Source organism: Akebia trifoliata, chromosome 1 (genome assembly GCF_017979445.1).
Source record: "Akebia trifoliata isolate Shusen 1 chromosome 1, ASM1797944v1, whole genome shotgun sequence".
Taxonomy (NCBI): domain Eukaryota; kingdom Viridiplantae; phylum Streptophyta; class Magnoliopsida; order Ranunculales; family Lardizabalaceae; genus Akebia; species Akebia trifoliata.
Window position 1 is genome coordinate 29,985,254 of NC_141375.1, and position 16,954 is coordinate 30,002,207.

A 16,954-nucleotide genomic window follows, 5' to 3' on the forward strand; every position below is an offset into this window, starting at 1 on the left:
GTTGAAAAATCATGGATCGTCCACTTTTTGTAAACCATTTGTGATGGGGTTAGAAGTTTAGGAATGGCCTGATTTTTGGTAAGGATAATTTTCTCACCATAGAGATCATCCTCACCAAAAATCAGTCTATTCCAAAACTTCTAACTCATGTAGGACAAAACATGTTGGGCAAATTGTTGAGTAAATGGTTGGGTGCCGAACATGACCGTATATATATAAATTTTTTTTGTGCACTCTGACATGTTATTTTGAGGTGTAGCATTGCATGCCGCCTTGGGATTCTCCTTTCTCGGGACGGGATGGGAAATTTTTTCTATATTTTTTCTTTTAAATATTTTCCTTTTCTTTAAAGATAATTATAATCTCTTTTTCTTATTCTCTCTACGGCCTGGTATTTCAATCTTATCGGTTTTTATTTAAAACACTGAATATCCCCAACCGCTAGCTATCTATTTAATTAATTATAAGATTGGTGTGTGATAAAGAGACTTTTCTCTTGCTCATTCTCACTAGTTATGATTTTTAAAAACATGGATGGACGGTAAAAGATTATGGTTATTCCCACCTTTTAGATAGCTCTTTAATCATATATGATTCGGGGTGTGGTAATTAAAAGTAAGTGTGGTAATAGAAGTTCCCAATCAAAATCGAAGTTTGATAATTTAAGGGAGGAATCTGTAATTTCATTTAGGCATAGTGTGGGACCTTATAATATTCCTATTGGATAAGGGAGGTAAGAGAATTGTTTAACGAAACGCGGCAAGGGAGAGTTGGCAGTTGGGATGTAGCCGACGCGTTTGGTAAGTTGTCTTTGTTAATCATTCATAATTAATTGTGTTTTTTTTTTCTTCTTCTTTTTGAAAAATTTGGACATAACCCTCCATGTTTGGTGATATTTGAGATAATATCCTATATTTTCAAACAGATGACATGCCCCTTGACCACAGTCAACTGTAATGATTTACGAAAACCACTAGCAGCACAATAGAGAGAGCACCTTATACTTCCTATATTCAAATTATGTGGAGTAATGTCGATCTCTATCCACATTGTAGCATTGGATGCAACTTGATAGGGTTAAGATTATCCTTATTATTAAAAATATAAATGATTTCGTCATTCATAGTCTTCACTATTAAACCTCAAGGGATTGGCTCAATGGTAATTCGGACCAATAAATGGTTTAATGCCCCGTAGGTCATGAGTTCAATATTCAGTATGAGCATTAATTCCTCAGAGATCACTCGTAAGGGCGCACCCTCACTTATGTAGTGCATGTGTTGCACATTCCCCGAGACTAGTCCTTAGGTATCGAACTCATTAACATCAGAATTCGCAAACAACGATGACTTTTCTAGTACAATAGGACCAACTTTGACACTAACATAACCAACTGTATCAACATTCGATCATCCAAGGCCCACTCGATTTTGATTTGAAGTAGAGGTTCCGTCACCGAAAAATTCTATAACCCCCACATCTAAATTCCACTACTTGATTTCAAGATTATAAGATGCGACAAATGACTTTTGGCAAAAAATAATTAGCTAGGCAAAAAATCAAATGTAAAGTGCCTTATCCAGTAAGACTTAGAACTTCAGAAAGCCATTGCATTGAAGGAGAAACCAAATTTTCCAAATTAATATACTCGCAAGTAGAAAGATGAGGGCAGCTAGGTCATTTTTTATTAGTTTAAAATAGAAGATTGAGGTCAAGGGGCATGTCATCAATTTGAACTTTGAAAACATAAGGGGTATCTCAAATATTCACCATAACGTGGCCTGGTAGCTTTTGGGGTGACAGAGGATTTACTGTGATTCTCACAAATCTGTAGCTTCTGGGGTGACACAAGATGTACTGTGATTCTCACAAATCTGACGTGGCGATGCAAACATAACCGTATCGGGAGGAAACACATCTATAATTATGTGCACATCCCACGTCAGACTTGTGAGAATCGCAGTAAAAACCCTGTGTCATTCCAGCATTTTCCAACTTTAAATCAACCGACAAATAAAAAAATTTATATTTAGATTTTACTCTCTCCATCTCCACTATCCACTCTCGATCTCGATCGATTTCTATCTCAAGTAGTAAGATCGAGATAGATTGATAGAAGAATCTCAGTCTTCGACCTTAAAAGAAAATAGAAAATCTCAGATCGAGAACAAACTTTAACCCAATTCACATATAACACTCAAATCCTTGATAATTAGACCCATTATTCTATAAATCTATATCTCCGCTTCATAGCAGAGAGAGAGAGACAGAGAGATGGCTGTGCGTCAGCTTAGTGGATGGTGCAGTCCAGGCGTGCTGAAGGGTGCTTCGACAGTAATTGCTCTGTGCTTGATTGGTTATATATTGGGTCCTCCTCTGTACTGGCACCTCACCGAAGGTTTGGCTGCACTCAGACACGCTTCTCCTTCATCTTCTTGTCCTCCCTGCATTTGCGATTGTTCTTCTCAATCTCTTCCCTCCATGCCCCAAGGTATGCAATCATCATCACTTCTTTCCCCTTTTGATTAATTTTACATCTAAATCTGTTTAGATCTTTTGTTGCGTAATTTGATTGATTTCATCTAAGTTTTTTCAGTGTTTCTGTTATAATTCTTGATTTTTAAAACCTAGTTCTATAGCAAAGGTTAATCAAACAAAGAATCCTATATTGGTTTTACAGATCCGTCCCAATTCTTAAAAAAAAATAATTGATGTTTTGAGAGACCTTAGTTCCAGTTAAAGAATGTATATAACTTAAATCATAATTTTTTGTAATATATGAATGATAGTTGAAAATAGAAAACGGAGTGGCCAATACTAATTTTGGATTGAATGATGTATAAATGATGTATATTGGAGTTTTGACTTACAATCATGGTTTTAAAAAATGAACAAGATCGAATCGTCTCGGACGAGTTATCCAATACATTTGAGACGTCTCGTTCAACAATGAGAAAAATGAATGTGGGTTTTAAATCTCGTCCAATACATTGACTTGTCTATCTGTCTTGGTGATGGACGATATCAAGATGTATCGGACAAGGTTTAAAACCATGCTTACAATTGATGTCCTACAATTTTAGCATGGTTTTGGCTTAGGTAATAGAAAATAAAATAAATAAAGAATAGTAGAAATGGAGTTTCAATGTAGACTTTTTTTTGTGTGTCTTGTTCTTGTTCTTTTAGAACTTTCAACCTGCACTTTACCTTTTAATGGAATTGTGATCGGTCATTGTTATAAATTACCAAACCATCTCAATTGACTTTACCTTAGTTTATCGCTTATTGGGGCTACTCTTACATTTTCATGAATTTGTTCATTTCTACTTTTCTTCTTTCTTTCCTGATCTTTCCATTCATCCATTTCAATATCCTCATCTTTGTGATACTAATAGAGGCGTTTTTTGTGACTACCTCGAGATCTCCCCTTCTACCAATTGATGCATTGCAACTCCTAGAAATCGGCCTTGCTCCCTGTTCCACAGAGCTTCCGATGCTTAAGTTAGATTTAATGAAAATCTTAGCAGATATTAAGTATTGAGAGTTTTTGCGTACCTTAGATGTGGGGATCCTTCCCTATTTATAGAGTAAGGAATCTTATCTTACACATTTCCCAACCTTATCTCCATCTATTTTGGGATGAGAATCATGCATAATCCTCTCTCCAAGAATTCCATTTAGTTTTGTTGCTCAAATCCCAAAATCCCAAGGATTAGATCCCTTCTTACTCACGGAATTCCATTCTTCCGATCCATATAACCTTGGTGAATAACCGAGTGGCTGCTCAGTTATGGTTGGAAGAGTGGGAACAATGAATTCCACTATTCCTAAGTGACACGTGGCATTATTTCTTAGGTCGGAGAATTTATTCCTCCACAATACTCAATAGGTGAACATGTTGTTTATTGATTGTCCAACATTCAGCTCCCTAAAGCATACTTAACCTATTGTTGTCATATAATATCTTTTTTAATTTAAATCAGATGCACTATCGAGTAAAGCTCCAAAATCACGCCTCAACCTTCACCATCCAAATCTAATTCTATAGATAACATCCTCCTCAATCTCCCCATCCTTATGGATAATACAATCAAGATAAATTTTCTTTAAGGATCAATATTCATGTTAGGAGATAACACATTTTTATTCCAACTGGATAAGTAATTTAGTGCAAAATGAAATATGGAATACTCCACAGGTGGAGTTTCACAGCATAATAGGCTAAAGCTTTTCAAGTATCTATTCGTTCATAGTTAAATATTTTAAGTGTATTGAACAATAAATGGTTAGTAGAGGAAGCATTTGTCATATTTAGACTGTGCACGCATTTATGTGCTTAGTAGTTCACTACTGTTCAGATGTTTGGAAACTAAGTAAAATTTTACAAGTGCAGTCAAGCCCAAAAAAACAAAAACATAAGGTTTTTGCCATGCAAATCATCGTGCTGAATTATATTTGTTTCCTATATATGTCAGAATATTTTATTTTGTATTTGAGCCTGTTTGGATTGATCTGCTTACACTGGTTTTCTATAAATAACTTGGAGGCAAGTATTTATGTTTTTCACAATGCCATCTGCCAGACTATGTTAACTAATTTATTGTGTATTATTTGTTTTATCTTTCTTTACCTCTTTTGGTCTCAGATGGTCCAACAAGTGCTTATCTTTGTTTTCTGTGTCTATTTTCCTGCAGGATTGAGCAACACTTCATTTGCAGGTTAGTTTTCCTTGTGCAATTTTAGATGTAGAGAAGGTGGTCATTGGTAAGGTTTAAAATCTCATTTCATGCTGGAGTAAACGATGTCACTAACAGAAACATGTTGGTTTTGATACATCCTTTTATCACTTATAATGTACCAAAACGTCTAAAATACTTTTGACGCCCAAAACAGAATCTCCCTGAATGACCTTTCTAATGTATATTATGACTTCCCAATCGGGTGTCTGATTAAAAAATTATATCCATTCAATATTAGTGATGTCAGTCCCAGCAGAATTTCTGACGATGGATGGCTTACCTGCATCAATAATTGACATTTGTTACGTATTATAGTTATGTTAACTGTTAAAAAAAATATTGTTTGAGTATGTAACTTATAAGTTATAATTGATAAACATATGCCATTTGTTTAGATTTTTGCCTATTTTGATGTTATAATAATATTCTAAGGAACTGTACAATTGATTGATCATTTTTCCACTTAGCTTCATGATAAATGAGGCAAATTAGACATGCCTACTTTCTCAAAAGCAATAGTGAACCTTAGAAGAATTTGACCTCTAAGTGCATAACCTTTGGTGGTTCTACACCTGTAGCCCGTTACCCCTGTTCTAGCTTGTGCTTTTGCTCTCACTTGCCATGAGGCCAAGGCATTCAACCTAGGTAATGACATTGCAATCCTTTTTAGGGGTTTTTTCCATGTCAGACATGTATTGGCACATGTTGTCATGTCATCCTTTATGTACTAATTAATTAAGTTATTAATGCAGCTACAGTTTTTTGCTATTGATCTAAAGATAAGTTATTGGACCAGTAATTATCTTCACGTAAGTTACTGCTCCACAACCTCCATACACAATGAGCCCCCCAACCGATTGGTCACCCGGGTAATCCAGGTAGTGCCAAAGTTCTACATCAAAATAAAAAGGCACCAATAGCATTCTAACCCCCATTTAGGATTTCATATGTATGCAAATTAGTTACAGATGTATCACCTTATGTACTAACATCAGCAACCGCCACATAATTCTTCCATAAATATCCTGAAAATTATTCTCATTTTTCTCTTTTAGTGCAACAAAAGAAAGGGTTTTGTTTCCTTTGATTTAACTCTGATGCAAGTAATTCAAACAAAATTACTGTGGCTCTTGTCTATGTACTAGATGTCATTGTAATGAACCTTCTGATTATGTGCAACTCTTGGGATCTTCCAAAGTGTATTCTATCCCTTATTGAAGAAAGGAAAATATAAATTCTATCTGTATCTTCTGATTATTCTATTGATACATCCTGCAGATTGTATGAAGCACGATCCAGAGGTCAGTGAAGACATGGAGAAGAATTTTACAGATCTCCTAACAGAGGAATTGAAGGTACGAGAAGCTGAAGCTTTGGAGAAGCAACAACAGGGTGATATAGCATTGCTTGAAGCTAAGAAGTTGGCGTCTCAATATCAAAAGGAGGCAGACAAGTGCAATTCTGGGATGGAAACCTGCGAAGAGGCAAGGGAGAAGGCGGAAGCTACATTTGTAGCCCAGAAAAGATTGACTTCAATGTGGGAACTTAGGGCTCGTCAGCGAGGATGGAAAGAAAGCCCTGTTAAGTCTCATTCTCAGTCATGAAGTGAACCCAACAGATAGAAATCTCAAGCGTCTTATTTCAATCCATGTCGATGCCACACATTCCATTTCGGTAATTCTGATGAAAATTTTAATTGGGATTGCACCTCAAAGAAGGCTTTTTGATGGGAACTAATGTGGAAAAGATATTTCGCCCCTTGTTGCATCTACGCTTCGATTTAGTCTTGTTTAGATTCATGAATTTCATCAACTTCATAGGGTATTCAATTTTCACTTACTTTTATTTTCAATTAGTAATTAGTATAGAAATTGCTGTTGGTCCCTGGTCCTGAATCAGCTTCTCCATTTGTTCTTAAACCAATGTTGTTTACCTCAATACATAGCTGATTATTGTTTTTTGTTTTTTGTTTTTTCTCTGGGAAAGTACCAAACAGGGCACGCAAAGAAGTTTAAATTATTGTTTCCCATTTTGATTTTTTTTTTTTTTAAAGGATAATATTCATCATTACAATATTAGGATGTCTGTCTACTAAATATTATAAGAAAGTAATGATTTTCTGACACAATGCCCCACTAAAATGAGTTAGCTATCTACATGTGTAGATCGTGCAATTTTATAATAAAAGCACTCGGAACGTATATCCTTAGGATCCGGATCATAAGCACTCTCCTACCTGGGTGCATGCTATCCGCACTCTATTCATAATATAATAATGTGAAAATCTCATTGTTCTATTAAAATAATGCTACTCATCCAAATTGTCAACTCACTTCTACAAACCTTTGAAGATTCGGACTTAACCTCGAATTTCAATTGTCACCCCTGTAACGTAACATAGAAGGCATAGTCACAAATTTCTCCGAATTTTTTAAAATTTCATAAAATTCTAACCATGAAATATAATAACATTTTTACCTTTCACCTTTAAAATTTTAGGTTTTTCAACTTACAAAAATTAAGAAGAAGATGGAATTTAGAAAGAGATTGAAGATGATAGGTTTGAATAACAAATCCAATAAAATATTTTGTATAATTTTCAAAAAAATTTCAATTTTGAATCCACGCCAAATCCAAACTTTGTTACTATGATAGAAGGGAAAATTCCTTCAAAATAAATTCCAAGGAAATTTGTTATCATAAACCTACAAATTGCATTTTCCAGAAAAAAAAAAAAATCATTTTCCAGATTTTTCTTTTTCTGGTGGACAACCCTACTAGCCCTCAATGAAATCGCATCAATCAGAACTAGACGTGAACATTGGTATAAACTGTTAAGGTCCAGAGTCTCCAGACAACAGTGGACTAAACATTTGTACACCATGGGCTTCAAAGATTGTGCCTGTGTGAAATCGGGAGTAACTTCCAATCTAACTCCCCGGCGTACAATAGCTACACTCTTCTAAATTATTGGAAAATCATACAAGACATTACGACTAATTAGTCCCATCGTCTCTGAGCATTATCATCCACACATGCGTGGGGTTGGCTCTCAAAGAAATGATTTGATGTGAAGTGGGCCTAGTTTGTCGTATCTTTAATACAAGTAATTGACGTTTGGCCCACAAATCACTCTCACCATTTTTATTTACTAATTCCCTTCGTACCTTTTTAATAAAAAAGATCCAGTACATCGCAGACGTATACATCACCGTTACTTCGCTTTTTCAACAGCCGTGATTGTTGTTGCTGTTGCAGAGATCGAATCATACCTCTGAAACAGGTCTGCCACCAATAAACAGGCAGTGAGCACAACTACGTCTTTCGCAGCACATTGTTTGTTCGACGACCCGGGCGAACCGGTTTGCGGACCGTTCGACCAGTACAGATAATTCAGTAACTCTCTACCCTTCTCTTTCGTGAACCGGTCCGCTACAAAAGTTTCCGGTTCATCGAACACTTTCGGGTCTCTCATTACCAACGGTTGGTAACCGCATAGAAGCTCACCCTTCTTGATTTGGAAAGACGAGTCATGAGAACTCAGTTGGAAATCTTTCCTCGCTCTTGCGAACTGAATTGGAACCGGTGGGCTGAATCGGAGCGCCTCGTACACGAACGATTGAACGAGTTCCATCTCCTTCACCGAGTCAAAAGTCGGTGGTGATGACCCACATTTCTGTCTCACTTCTTCTCTTAATTTCTCTTGCAACCCTGTTTTATCACTCCCTAGAGTACTAATCAAAGATGGGAGGAACACAGAGAACCCACCGAACCCATTGAAGCCTAATATGAAGAGAAGGTTATGAATCGTTTCGTCTTGACTCAGTCCGAACTCAGTCATCCCTCTCTCAACAACTTCTTTCCCTTCTTTCTTGACGAATTCGTAGAGTTTCTTATAATCTCCACTAACTAAAAAAAATGGGTAAGCGAAAGAGTGAAGAAAAATCTCCTCAAGAGGCTGTAAAATTCCGATTTTCTGAGTTGGGAGGAGTTGAAGCGCCAACCATTTATCCAACATTATATATCCATTTTCGCCAATTTCGGGTGAACTCGCTGGATCGGCCCCGATAAGACACTTAGTGAGAAAACGAAAAATGAAAGTTTGTAACGGTACGAGATAGATTGCACTCTTATTGGCCGATACGTCTTTTTCAATCTTACCCCACATTATGTCGAGGTTTGAAAGAACTTCTTTCGCCCATGTGCTGGAGCTTCGTTTGAGGATATCGGTTGTGAGGTTCTTTACCTGAGAGATGATAACTGCCGTTATAACGGTTTTTTTTTTTCTAATTTAAATAGATAATTTATTTAAAACTAATAATTTTTAGAGAGATATTATTGGCACCACAACTCTTGCTTATTACAACCCAATTACAAATAAAGAAAATAAGTGAATGAAAGAGAATAAGTAAATGTTGGAGTGCCAAAAAAAAACACACTATCGAATTTTTCCTAAATTTCTGTTTTTGGATTTAGGATTTTATAGGAGCCTAATCATAATGGTAAACAACAACTAAAGAGTGTGGTGTTGTATTGCGTCTAATCCATGTGGGCTCATCGACCTTTGGCACGATTTATAATCTTACCAAGTTGGTAGGGACCCCAGTATTGGTACCATGTAATGCCAACAGAAAATGCCCTCAATTTCAATTTCTTTTAGAAAAAAAAATCTTTATTTTTTTTCATTATCAAAATTCACTTTGTTCCATCTCCCAAAGAGATGTTGGCAGAATAATTTTGCAAAGAAATGCCCCACTCGTGTTTGAAAGAAAAGAAACCAAACATTTTTGGATTGAACAGTTGACGTGGATCCTTGGTGTTTAAAGGAACCATCGACTTCAATTGGTCTCCTTTCATGAAAAGCAGATCTTCAATCTACCAATTTATATATATTGTTTTAATTAAATTTTTTACTGAAGATATAAATTACAGTTTTGAAGATGATTGGGCTTTTTGAGGAAAAATCAATAGATTTTGATGGGAAAAACAAATTGAAGAAATTGAAAACGTGATTATATGCCATAAGGGTGTAGTGGAAAAAGAAAAAAAAAAGTGAATTTGAGCTGAAGACAAGTTATTTATGATTCTAGCTCACTGTTCATTTAAATTATCAAAATATGAATCATCACGTTATCGTTAAAATAAAAATAAAAAATCAGAACGAAGTGACAATTTCATTTTATACCTAAAATGAAATTGTCACTTTAAACGTGCAAAATAGGCATTTTAAAAACCTGTGAAATGAACAATGAGTCAAAATCGTAAATTCATCAAAAGTCAATCACTTTTTAGTAAATATCTCAAAAAACAATTTTAGAACCTTAATGTAGAAATTTTTTGAATCTAAGATTTTCTATGAAATATAAAATGGTGTGGTGTTGGATTGCGTTAATCCATGTGGGCCCATCGACCTTTGGTACGATTTGTAATCTTACCAAGTTAGTAGGGACGCAGTTTTGGTTCTATGTGATGCCAACAGAAAATGCCCTCAATTTCAATTTCTTTTAGAAAAAAATCTTTATTTTTATTATTATCAAAATTCACTTCTCGTCCCCTCTCCCGAAGAGATCTTGGCGGAATAATTTTGCAAAGAAATTCCCCACTCGTGTTTGAAACATTATAAATTAAACTTTTTAAAGGAACAGTTGACTTGGATCCTTGGTGTTTAAAGGAACCATCGACTTCAATTGGTATCCTTTCATGAAAAGCAGATCTTCAATCTACCAATTTATAGATATTGTTTTAATTAAATTTTTTACTGAAGATATAAATTACAGTTTTGAAGATGATTGGGCTTTTTGAGGAAAAATCAATAGATTTTGAAAGGAAAAACAAATTGAAGAAATTGAAAAGGGGAGATTTATTTGTTTTTGGGCAAAAAATTGAACCCTAGAAAAGCCCCAACAATCATGATGGATGGTGGATGGGGAAAGTAAGCATAGAAATTAGAAAATAGTTACCTGGGCATGTTGTGGCTCAGATGTGTCAAGATAGACACCAACACGCATGTTTCCAGTGAAGCTAATACTAGGCATGAAATCACCAACAAGAATATTTTTCTTCTCCACAAGTTCCATATCGAATAGGTGAGAGAATGACTTACAATCAAGAACAGCGATCATGTTTGGATTCACACTCAAGAAGAAAGGAAAAGTTGGAGGAATATTGGTTCGAAATACTGTGCTTTTGTACTTGTCCATCCGCTTTCGTAGAAATGGTTCTGGACCTTGAAACCAAAAGTAGTTTAATCGGTCCGCTAGAGGTCCAATTAGAGGCAAACCATAGCTACCTGGGATGGTTCGTACAGGTAATACAGTTGGTGTTGCTGTTGAAGCTGGAGTTAACGAAGGTGGTGACATCTTTGGCTTCAAATTCGACATTGTTGTCCTCAAAGCCATTGTTTCTGATCTTTATCTGTGTGTGTCTTGACCTGTTAGTGATTGTGATGAGATCTGAAAATTCAAAGTCCAATAATAAATAACTTGTGGAGGGATGGGTGTGTTTGCTTCACGTGGTGGAAACGATTTAAAGGAGATTTTGTCTTTGTTTGCTTGGGGGATCGGACCTGTTAAGATTATTGGATGGTTAGTCCATTCCCATGTGTACAGGTGTGGTTACGGATAACTTTTACAAAATTTTCAAAATATTCAATTGATATATATTCCTAAGAAAATTTTTACATTGAATTTTGTGTTTATATGGTCAAGATAATATGAGGTTACTAACTTTGCTACGTTGATAAAAACGTATGAAAAATTAATCTATGAGTCATCCTTATAAGGACACGAAATTTATGAGGAGCCGATCCTATAGAACCTTGTGATACTTTTTAGCCAGTTGAGAGCATGATTCATATAATTTAAAAAAGTTATACCTAATCTTTTAAAATTTGAAATTTTAGTGGTCATTCAAATCCATTTTCTATTCTTATTCAAAATTTTATTTTTTAAATCTAGCCTAGAATGTTAAAAGGCCTTATGTGTTATTTTGTTTCTAATGTAACCATACCTCAATTGTTCATAAAGCACTACAGAGTATTGTGAGATATAACTACTACAGAGGATCCCCTCCTGAATTTCTCTATCGAAAAATGTTAAAGTAACTTCTTACAACACTACAGTGACATGGTATTGTGAAAATAATCATATAATTCTATGTAAACAAAATGTTGTAGAAAGTTAGTGTAGCACGGATATTTATTTGTTATCTATGTATAATTAAAAATAATAGATAAGTAGAACCTTAGATTTATGACAAAATGATGATTCAAATATGTAACTAACAGTGTGGATCGAGACATTAAGATGAGAGAGATAAATCGTGTGACAAATGTAATAGAAGAAAATTTTCAAATCATGGTTTAATTAAAATAGAGTTATAAATAAGGAGATGGTCGCAAATTTATGAGATCGATTCTTGTAATTTAAAATTACGAATTTTATTTAAGCATCATAATCTCTTTAACAGGTACCACATTAATACCCAACAACAAAGTTAATATTGCCTTGGTCATGCTGTAGTATTAAAATTATTGGAAGTTGTCATGTTGGGTATTATTAGATACCTTGATACTTGGCACTTGTTTTCATTGTAAGGTAACTCTAGTGAAATCCAAACGTTATTCCCTTTTGATCTATCAATTTTTTTTTGTATGATTGACAATAATACATTTTATTCCCTCTCCACATGAAGGTAGAGGGATGCAAATTGAGAGGGAAAATGCCAACACATGGGTAAATAAAAAGTGTGAATAAGGATGAAACAATAACCAGCAAGGTGTAAGTAGTCCCATGACGTGAAAAAAAAAAAAAGTTCATGTTCAATGACCCAAGACTGTTGAATTCAATAAAATTCGACAGACCAAGGCACCGTCAAAATTTTCATTGTAAACTTTTTCTTTTTCGACGGGCCAAAACCTTCAAATTAATGGTAGATGGGTGAAATTTGACAACTCTAAACCATCGAATCTAGTGGATATAAAAAATTCAATGGTCCTACGCTGTCAAATTTTGATTTCTAAAATTCAAAGGCCTTGGCCCGTCGAATTCTTTTGTAGAATTTTCTAATTTTCACGTAGTGTTCGGGCCTTCTCCAAAAAGATAGCGGCACTCATAAGGATTTATCCTAGCTTACATGGTATGTGTAATTTGTGGGGATATTGCATGTAGGGGGGAGGGGATATGGTTGTCTAAGAGACTAGTTGTATTGCCTATGCTAGTTGAACCTACAAATCCGTATCTTTGTTAGTAATTCAGAATATGGCAAAAATTCGAGTTCTATTTGATAAATGGAAAATATGCAACATATGCTTCATACTTGTATATTCCATTTCATTTCAAAAATTCGGCCATATGATAGTGATGTTAATAGTGATTGTGATGGTGGTGATAACGAGGACATTAGGGTTATTGTTCTATTAATTTTTTTTTTTTTTTAAAAGATCAAAATCAATGGACAAATCATCAATTTGAAATTTTTATGTATTATTTCAAATAAATTTAGAAGGTCATGTCATTAATTTTTTATAGATAAAAAGGACTTTTGTCATGTAAATATATGGATTCTTCGAAAAATTTAAAGCATGGCCACTTCAATGTTATGTGCCTAATTGTAGGGATGAGAGTAGAGTAGTTTTAAATGCGTATGATGTACATAATATATTCTTAATAAGTAGTATAATAGTTAAAATATGTTAAGTGCATGGGATCATAATCTATATTGTGGGAGAAGTTGAGTTGTGAGTTATGGGATAATGGGTAGTTTGGAGAAGTGGGTAGTTAGGGTAATGTTTCTCTTGTATTTAAATTTATTATGAGATTAATGAAAAGATATGCAGAGAAATTATTATTAAGATCCTAGTGGATTTTGGAGATTCACCATCTCGAATTGGTGGCCTAGGAGGTCCGATCTCCCTCGAACGAGATTAATCTCAATCTTTGTATTCTTTTTTATTATTTTTGTGATCTGATTTAAGTGGGTACGTAACATAAGTCGACTTGTGTTACACATCACAACTTACAAATTTACATTTTACAACATACAACAAATTATAATAGCATTTTTTTTTTCTATCGAATTTTATTCTTTTCAAACTTAAAATCCGTGAATTATTCAGAATAGGAATAATACTTTTACTGAAAAAAATAAAGAACTCGTGAATTTTTCAAGAATTAAATGGGAAATTGCTAACAACAGTCCAAAAACCCCTCTCATAATTAAAAAAATAAAAACAAAAACCATGAAACAAGATATAAAGCACAACGGGGCTGGTCATGGTGAATAGGTTTATCACCCAAGTAGTGTTTTGAGTCTTTTGATGAGAAGGTGTTTTTAGAGGTGTAACGACATTAGTGTCTTATCTGTAAATTACAAAAACCAAATAATAGTAGGGCTGTGATGATATTTGTAGTGGGCATATTGAGTGTCGGAAATGGTTCTTTTTTAGAGTTGTAAAAACATCCATAAATTATAAAAGTCAAATTATATTAGGGCTGTGATGTTCCCGAACCATTAAACAATCACACCCCAAATCACATGCAAGTGAAATATTTAATGTTGGAGGTGACACAAACACAACTTTTGTTTTTTAAGGTTGGGAAATCTTGAAGAAGCCCTCCAGATTTTAATGAAAATTAGAGAAACCCCCTATATATGTTTTCAAGTTGATGACAAACCACTTGACTTCAGTCTTCCATTTAGGCTAACATAAAATGATTGAAATGCCCTCATTTTCAACCTTTGTGTCCAAAACTCTTGATTTTATACTAGAATCCATCATCTCCAACTATTAAGACAAGATGTGTAATATCTTTGTTAAATAGGTTTAAATAATTAATCTTAGAGGCTGAAGAAGGGGAAAAATAAAGGGTTTTTATCCTAAAGTTGGAGATGAAGTATTTCACCAATTTGAACAAATAGGGAGGGACCTCTATTTTTACTAAAACCTTGAGGGGTAATTTGAAATCATCCTTTTAAGCTTCTTATTCCGAAGGTAGGGCTGTTGGTAGGTTGAGCCCTAGCCAACGAACCATAAATAGCTATTAGACATAAATGAGCTAAATCCTAACCCTATAGTGAAAAAGAGACAAAAGAGGAAATATAGTGAGATCAGGGATATTATTAAAAAGGGGAGAGAAGAAGAGTAAAAAGTTAATAAAATTAAATGGGATGAAGAGAAAAAGGTAATAAAGTGTGGGGTAATGTAGATGATCTTTATAATGAGATCATCTTCACAAAAAATGTATTCTTTTTGAAACTTTTACCTTTATCAAAAATGATGATTTACAAAAAAATGGACAATCCTCGATTCTTCAACTTGTAAAGTGTTAGAAGTTTCAGAATGAACTAATTCTTTCACCATAGAAATCATCTTTGATAAAATATCAATTCATTCCGAAACTTCTAACTCATAGAGGACAAAACCCATTGTTCATTTAGTTGGTTGTTGATATTATAATTCACATATGATGGGTTGTGTACAATTTAAACCTAATCCAACCCATTATACATGGGCTGAAATTTTTGAATCTAAACTACATATGCAGTATGAAGGTTGTTTTTTTTTTGGGGGCGGGGGCGGGGGCGGGAGCGGGGGGTGGCGAGATTAAGGGTCCAAATTGTTAGCCCTATATAGAGGTTCTTCTACTAATGGTGTGTTTTTTATTTTTCCCCTTACAACAAACTTTTTTTTTATAAATAAAAATAGAATTAAATGGTTGATAATTATAGTAGAGTAGGGCTAGCCTGACTAAAAATTTTAATAATAAATATAACACCGAACTATTGACAATGTGTTTTATAATCCTTTTTTTTAATTTTAGGTGGTCAATCAAAGTTTCTTCTGCTGTCTATATCAGTAATCCGGATTCGCAGAAAAGTTTGGGATTTTCAAGCACCCCTCATTCAATCGTTTGCATACAACTGTATTTATGGATCATGTGGACCTCTCTCTCTCTCTCTTTCTCATCACGTTTATATCGGGTGAAGAAGAGAACATCAAATTCATGTAGGGCAAGTTATCTCACTTATTTATTTGGGTAATTATCAGTCAATTTATCTAATAGGAAGACCTTTTACAGAGCATCACGTCCATCCAAAGGCAACGGATTACCTAACTTAGCTTACCACTGGTCTTCCAACCACTTTTAGGGTTGAGAATAGAGAAAGAAAAAAAGGATGGGTTTTCTTGGGATATATTTCCTTGGATATCTTTGTTATGTATTATAATCACATCTCAGCCGTTGGTTTCATGGAGTATAGGTATCTATAATTTGTGAATGAGTGATGATTTACTGACTCCCCCACTCCCACTTGCATGTGCTGGAATCATAAATCTTTTTCCTCGACATATACAGCTATACATATTTATAGGGATTGTGTAGATATGTATCTCAAGGCATAAAATCTATGGTTCCAACACATGCCACGTCAGGAAAGTATTTTGAATATGCCCGTGGAGGAGTAAGAATATCAAGACTCTTTGTGAATATCAGATGTATCATCAGATAAACAAAAAGAGAAGCATATGAATCATCCTCTATAAAATTTAATAATTTATAATATAAAAATATTAAATTTCGAGGTCGTGTATCAAGTCCAGCGTACCCATAAAAACTATGTAAAAATTTGCATATAAGTGAGTCTTAATGGATGAGTCATGAAAAATTTATGTATAAAACAAATTGATAGAAAAACTTTAAAAAATTATACAGACTTGGCATTAGTTGCTTTTTTATTGTTTCATCAGATTATGATAATTTTCTTTTCCTTGTTAATCAATTTTTCATTTGGTATCTTTTCTTGACTACAATAACGTCGTCCATCATCGTTAGAGAACAGTGATTGTAACAATTGGCTCATCAATTGTTCCATAATGTGTCTCTCTCCAATGTTTAGATAAATTTTATATATAAATATATATAGAGAGAGAGAGTTCGCAATATTTTGGATTGCAGATATTTAATAAAACGTTTCAAAGTTCTAATATTACTTAATTTCATTGTATGTAAACTAAATTCATAGTGTCTAACATTTCCTGACTTTTCATTCCAAAACTCCATAATTTGCTTTTGCTTCGACCTTCATTTATTGTTCAAGGTTTAGAATTTGCAATTAATTGAATGTTAAAGTTGAAGAGGGCATCAAGAATTTTATCCAAGATGTTGAAGGGAGTATCGACACAATTAAATTTTAATATTGTATTAAATCATTTAATT

The 16,954-nt window shown here is 34.2% G+C and overlaps 2 protein-coding genes across 2 annotated transcripts; one reads left to right on the plus strand and one right to left on the minus strand.

Moving 5' to 3' along the window:
* Nucleotides 1–2,034: 2,034 nt before the first annotated feature.
* On the plus strand, nt 2,035–6,697 carry LOC147411614 (uncharacterized). Its single transcript, XM_086450371.1, has 3 exons — nt 2,035–2,491; nt 4,695–4,718; nt 6,018–6,697. The coding sequence occupies exons 1-3, from the start codon at nt 2,275–2,277 to the stop codon at nt 6,341–6,343; spliced, it is 567 nt and encodes a 188-aa protein (XP_086306497.1). The 5' UTR covers nt 2,035–2,274; the 3' UTR covers nt 6,344–6,697.
* An 840-nt stretch (nt 6,698–7,537) lies between these two features.
* HPL1 (hydroperoxide lyase 1) lies at nt 7,538–11,268 on the minus strand. Its single transcript, XM_086450357.1, has 2 exons — nt 10,700–11,268; nt 7,538–8,985 (listed from the first exon to the last, which is right to left on the minus strand). The coding sequence occupies exons 1-2, from the start codon at nt 11,135–11,137 to the stop codon at nt 7,954–7,956; spliced, it is 1,470 nt and encodes a 489-aa protein (XP_086306483.1). The 5' UTR covers nt 11,138–11,268; the 3' UTR covers nt 7,538–7,953.
* Between the last annotated feature and the right edge of the window lie 5,686 nt (nt 11,269–16,954).

Coding starts and splice junctions, on each gene's coding strand:
- HPL1 (XM_086450357.1), bottom strand. CDS start 11,137: ATGGCTTTGAGGACAACAATGTCGAATTTGAAGCCAAAGATGTCACCA. Junction 8,986..10,699: donor CTGAGCCACAACATGCCCAG/GTAACTATTTTC, acceptor ATCATCTCTCAG/GTAAAGAACCTCACAACCGA.
- LOC147411614 (XM_086450371.1), top strand. CDS start 2,275: ATGGCTGTGCGTCAGCTTAGTGGATGGTGCAGTCCAGGCGTGCTGAAG. Junction 2,492..4,694: donor TCTTCCCTCCATGCCCCAAG/GTATGCAATCAT, acceptor ATTTTCCTGCAG/GATTGAGCAACACTTCATTT. Junction 4,719..6,017: donor GAGCAACACTTCATTTGCAG/GTTAGTTTTCCT, acceptor TACATCCTGCAG/ATTGTATGAAGCACGATCCA.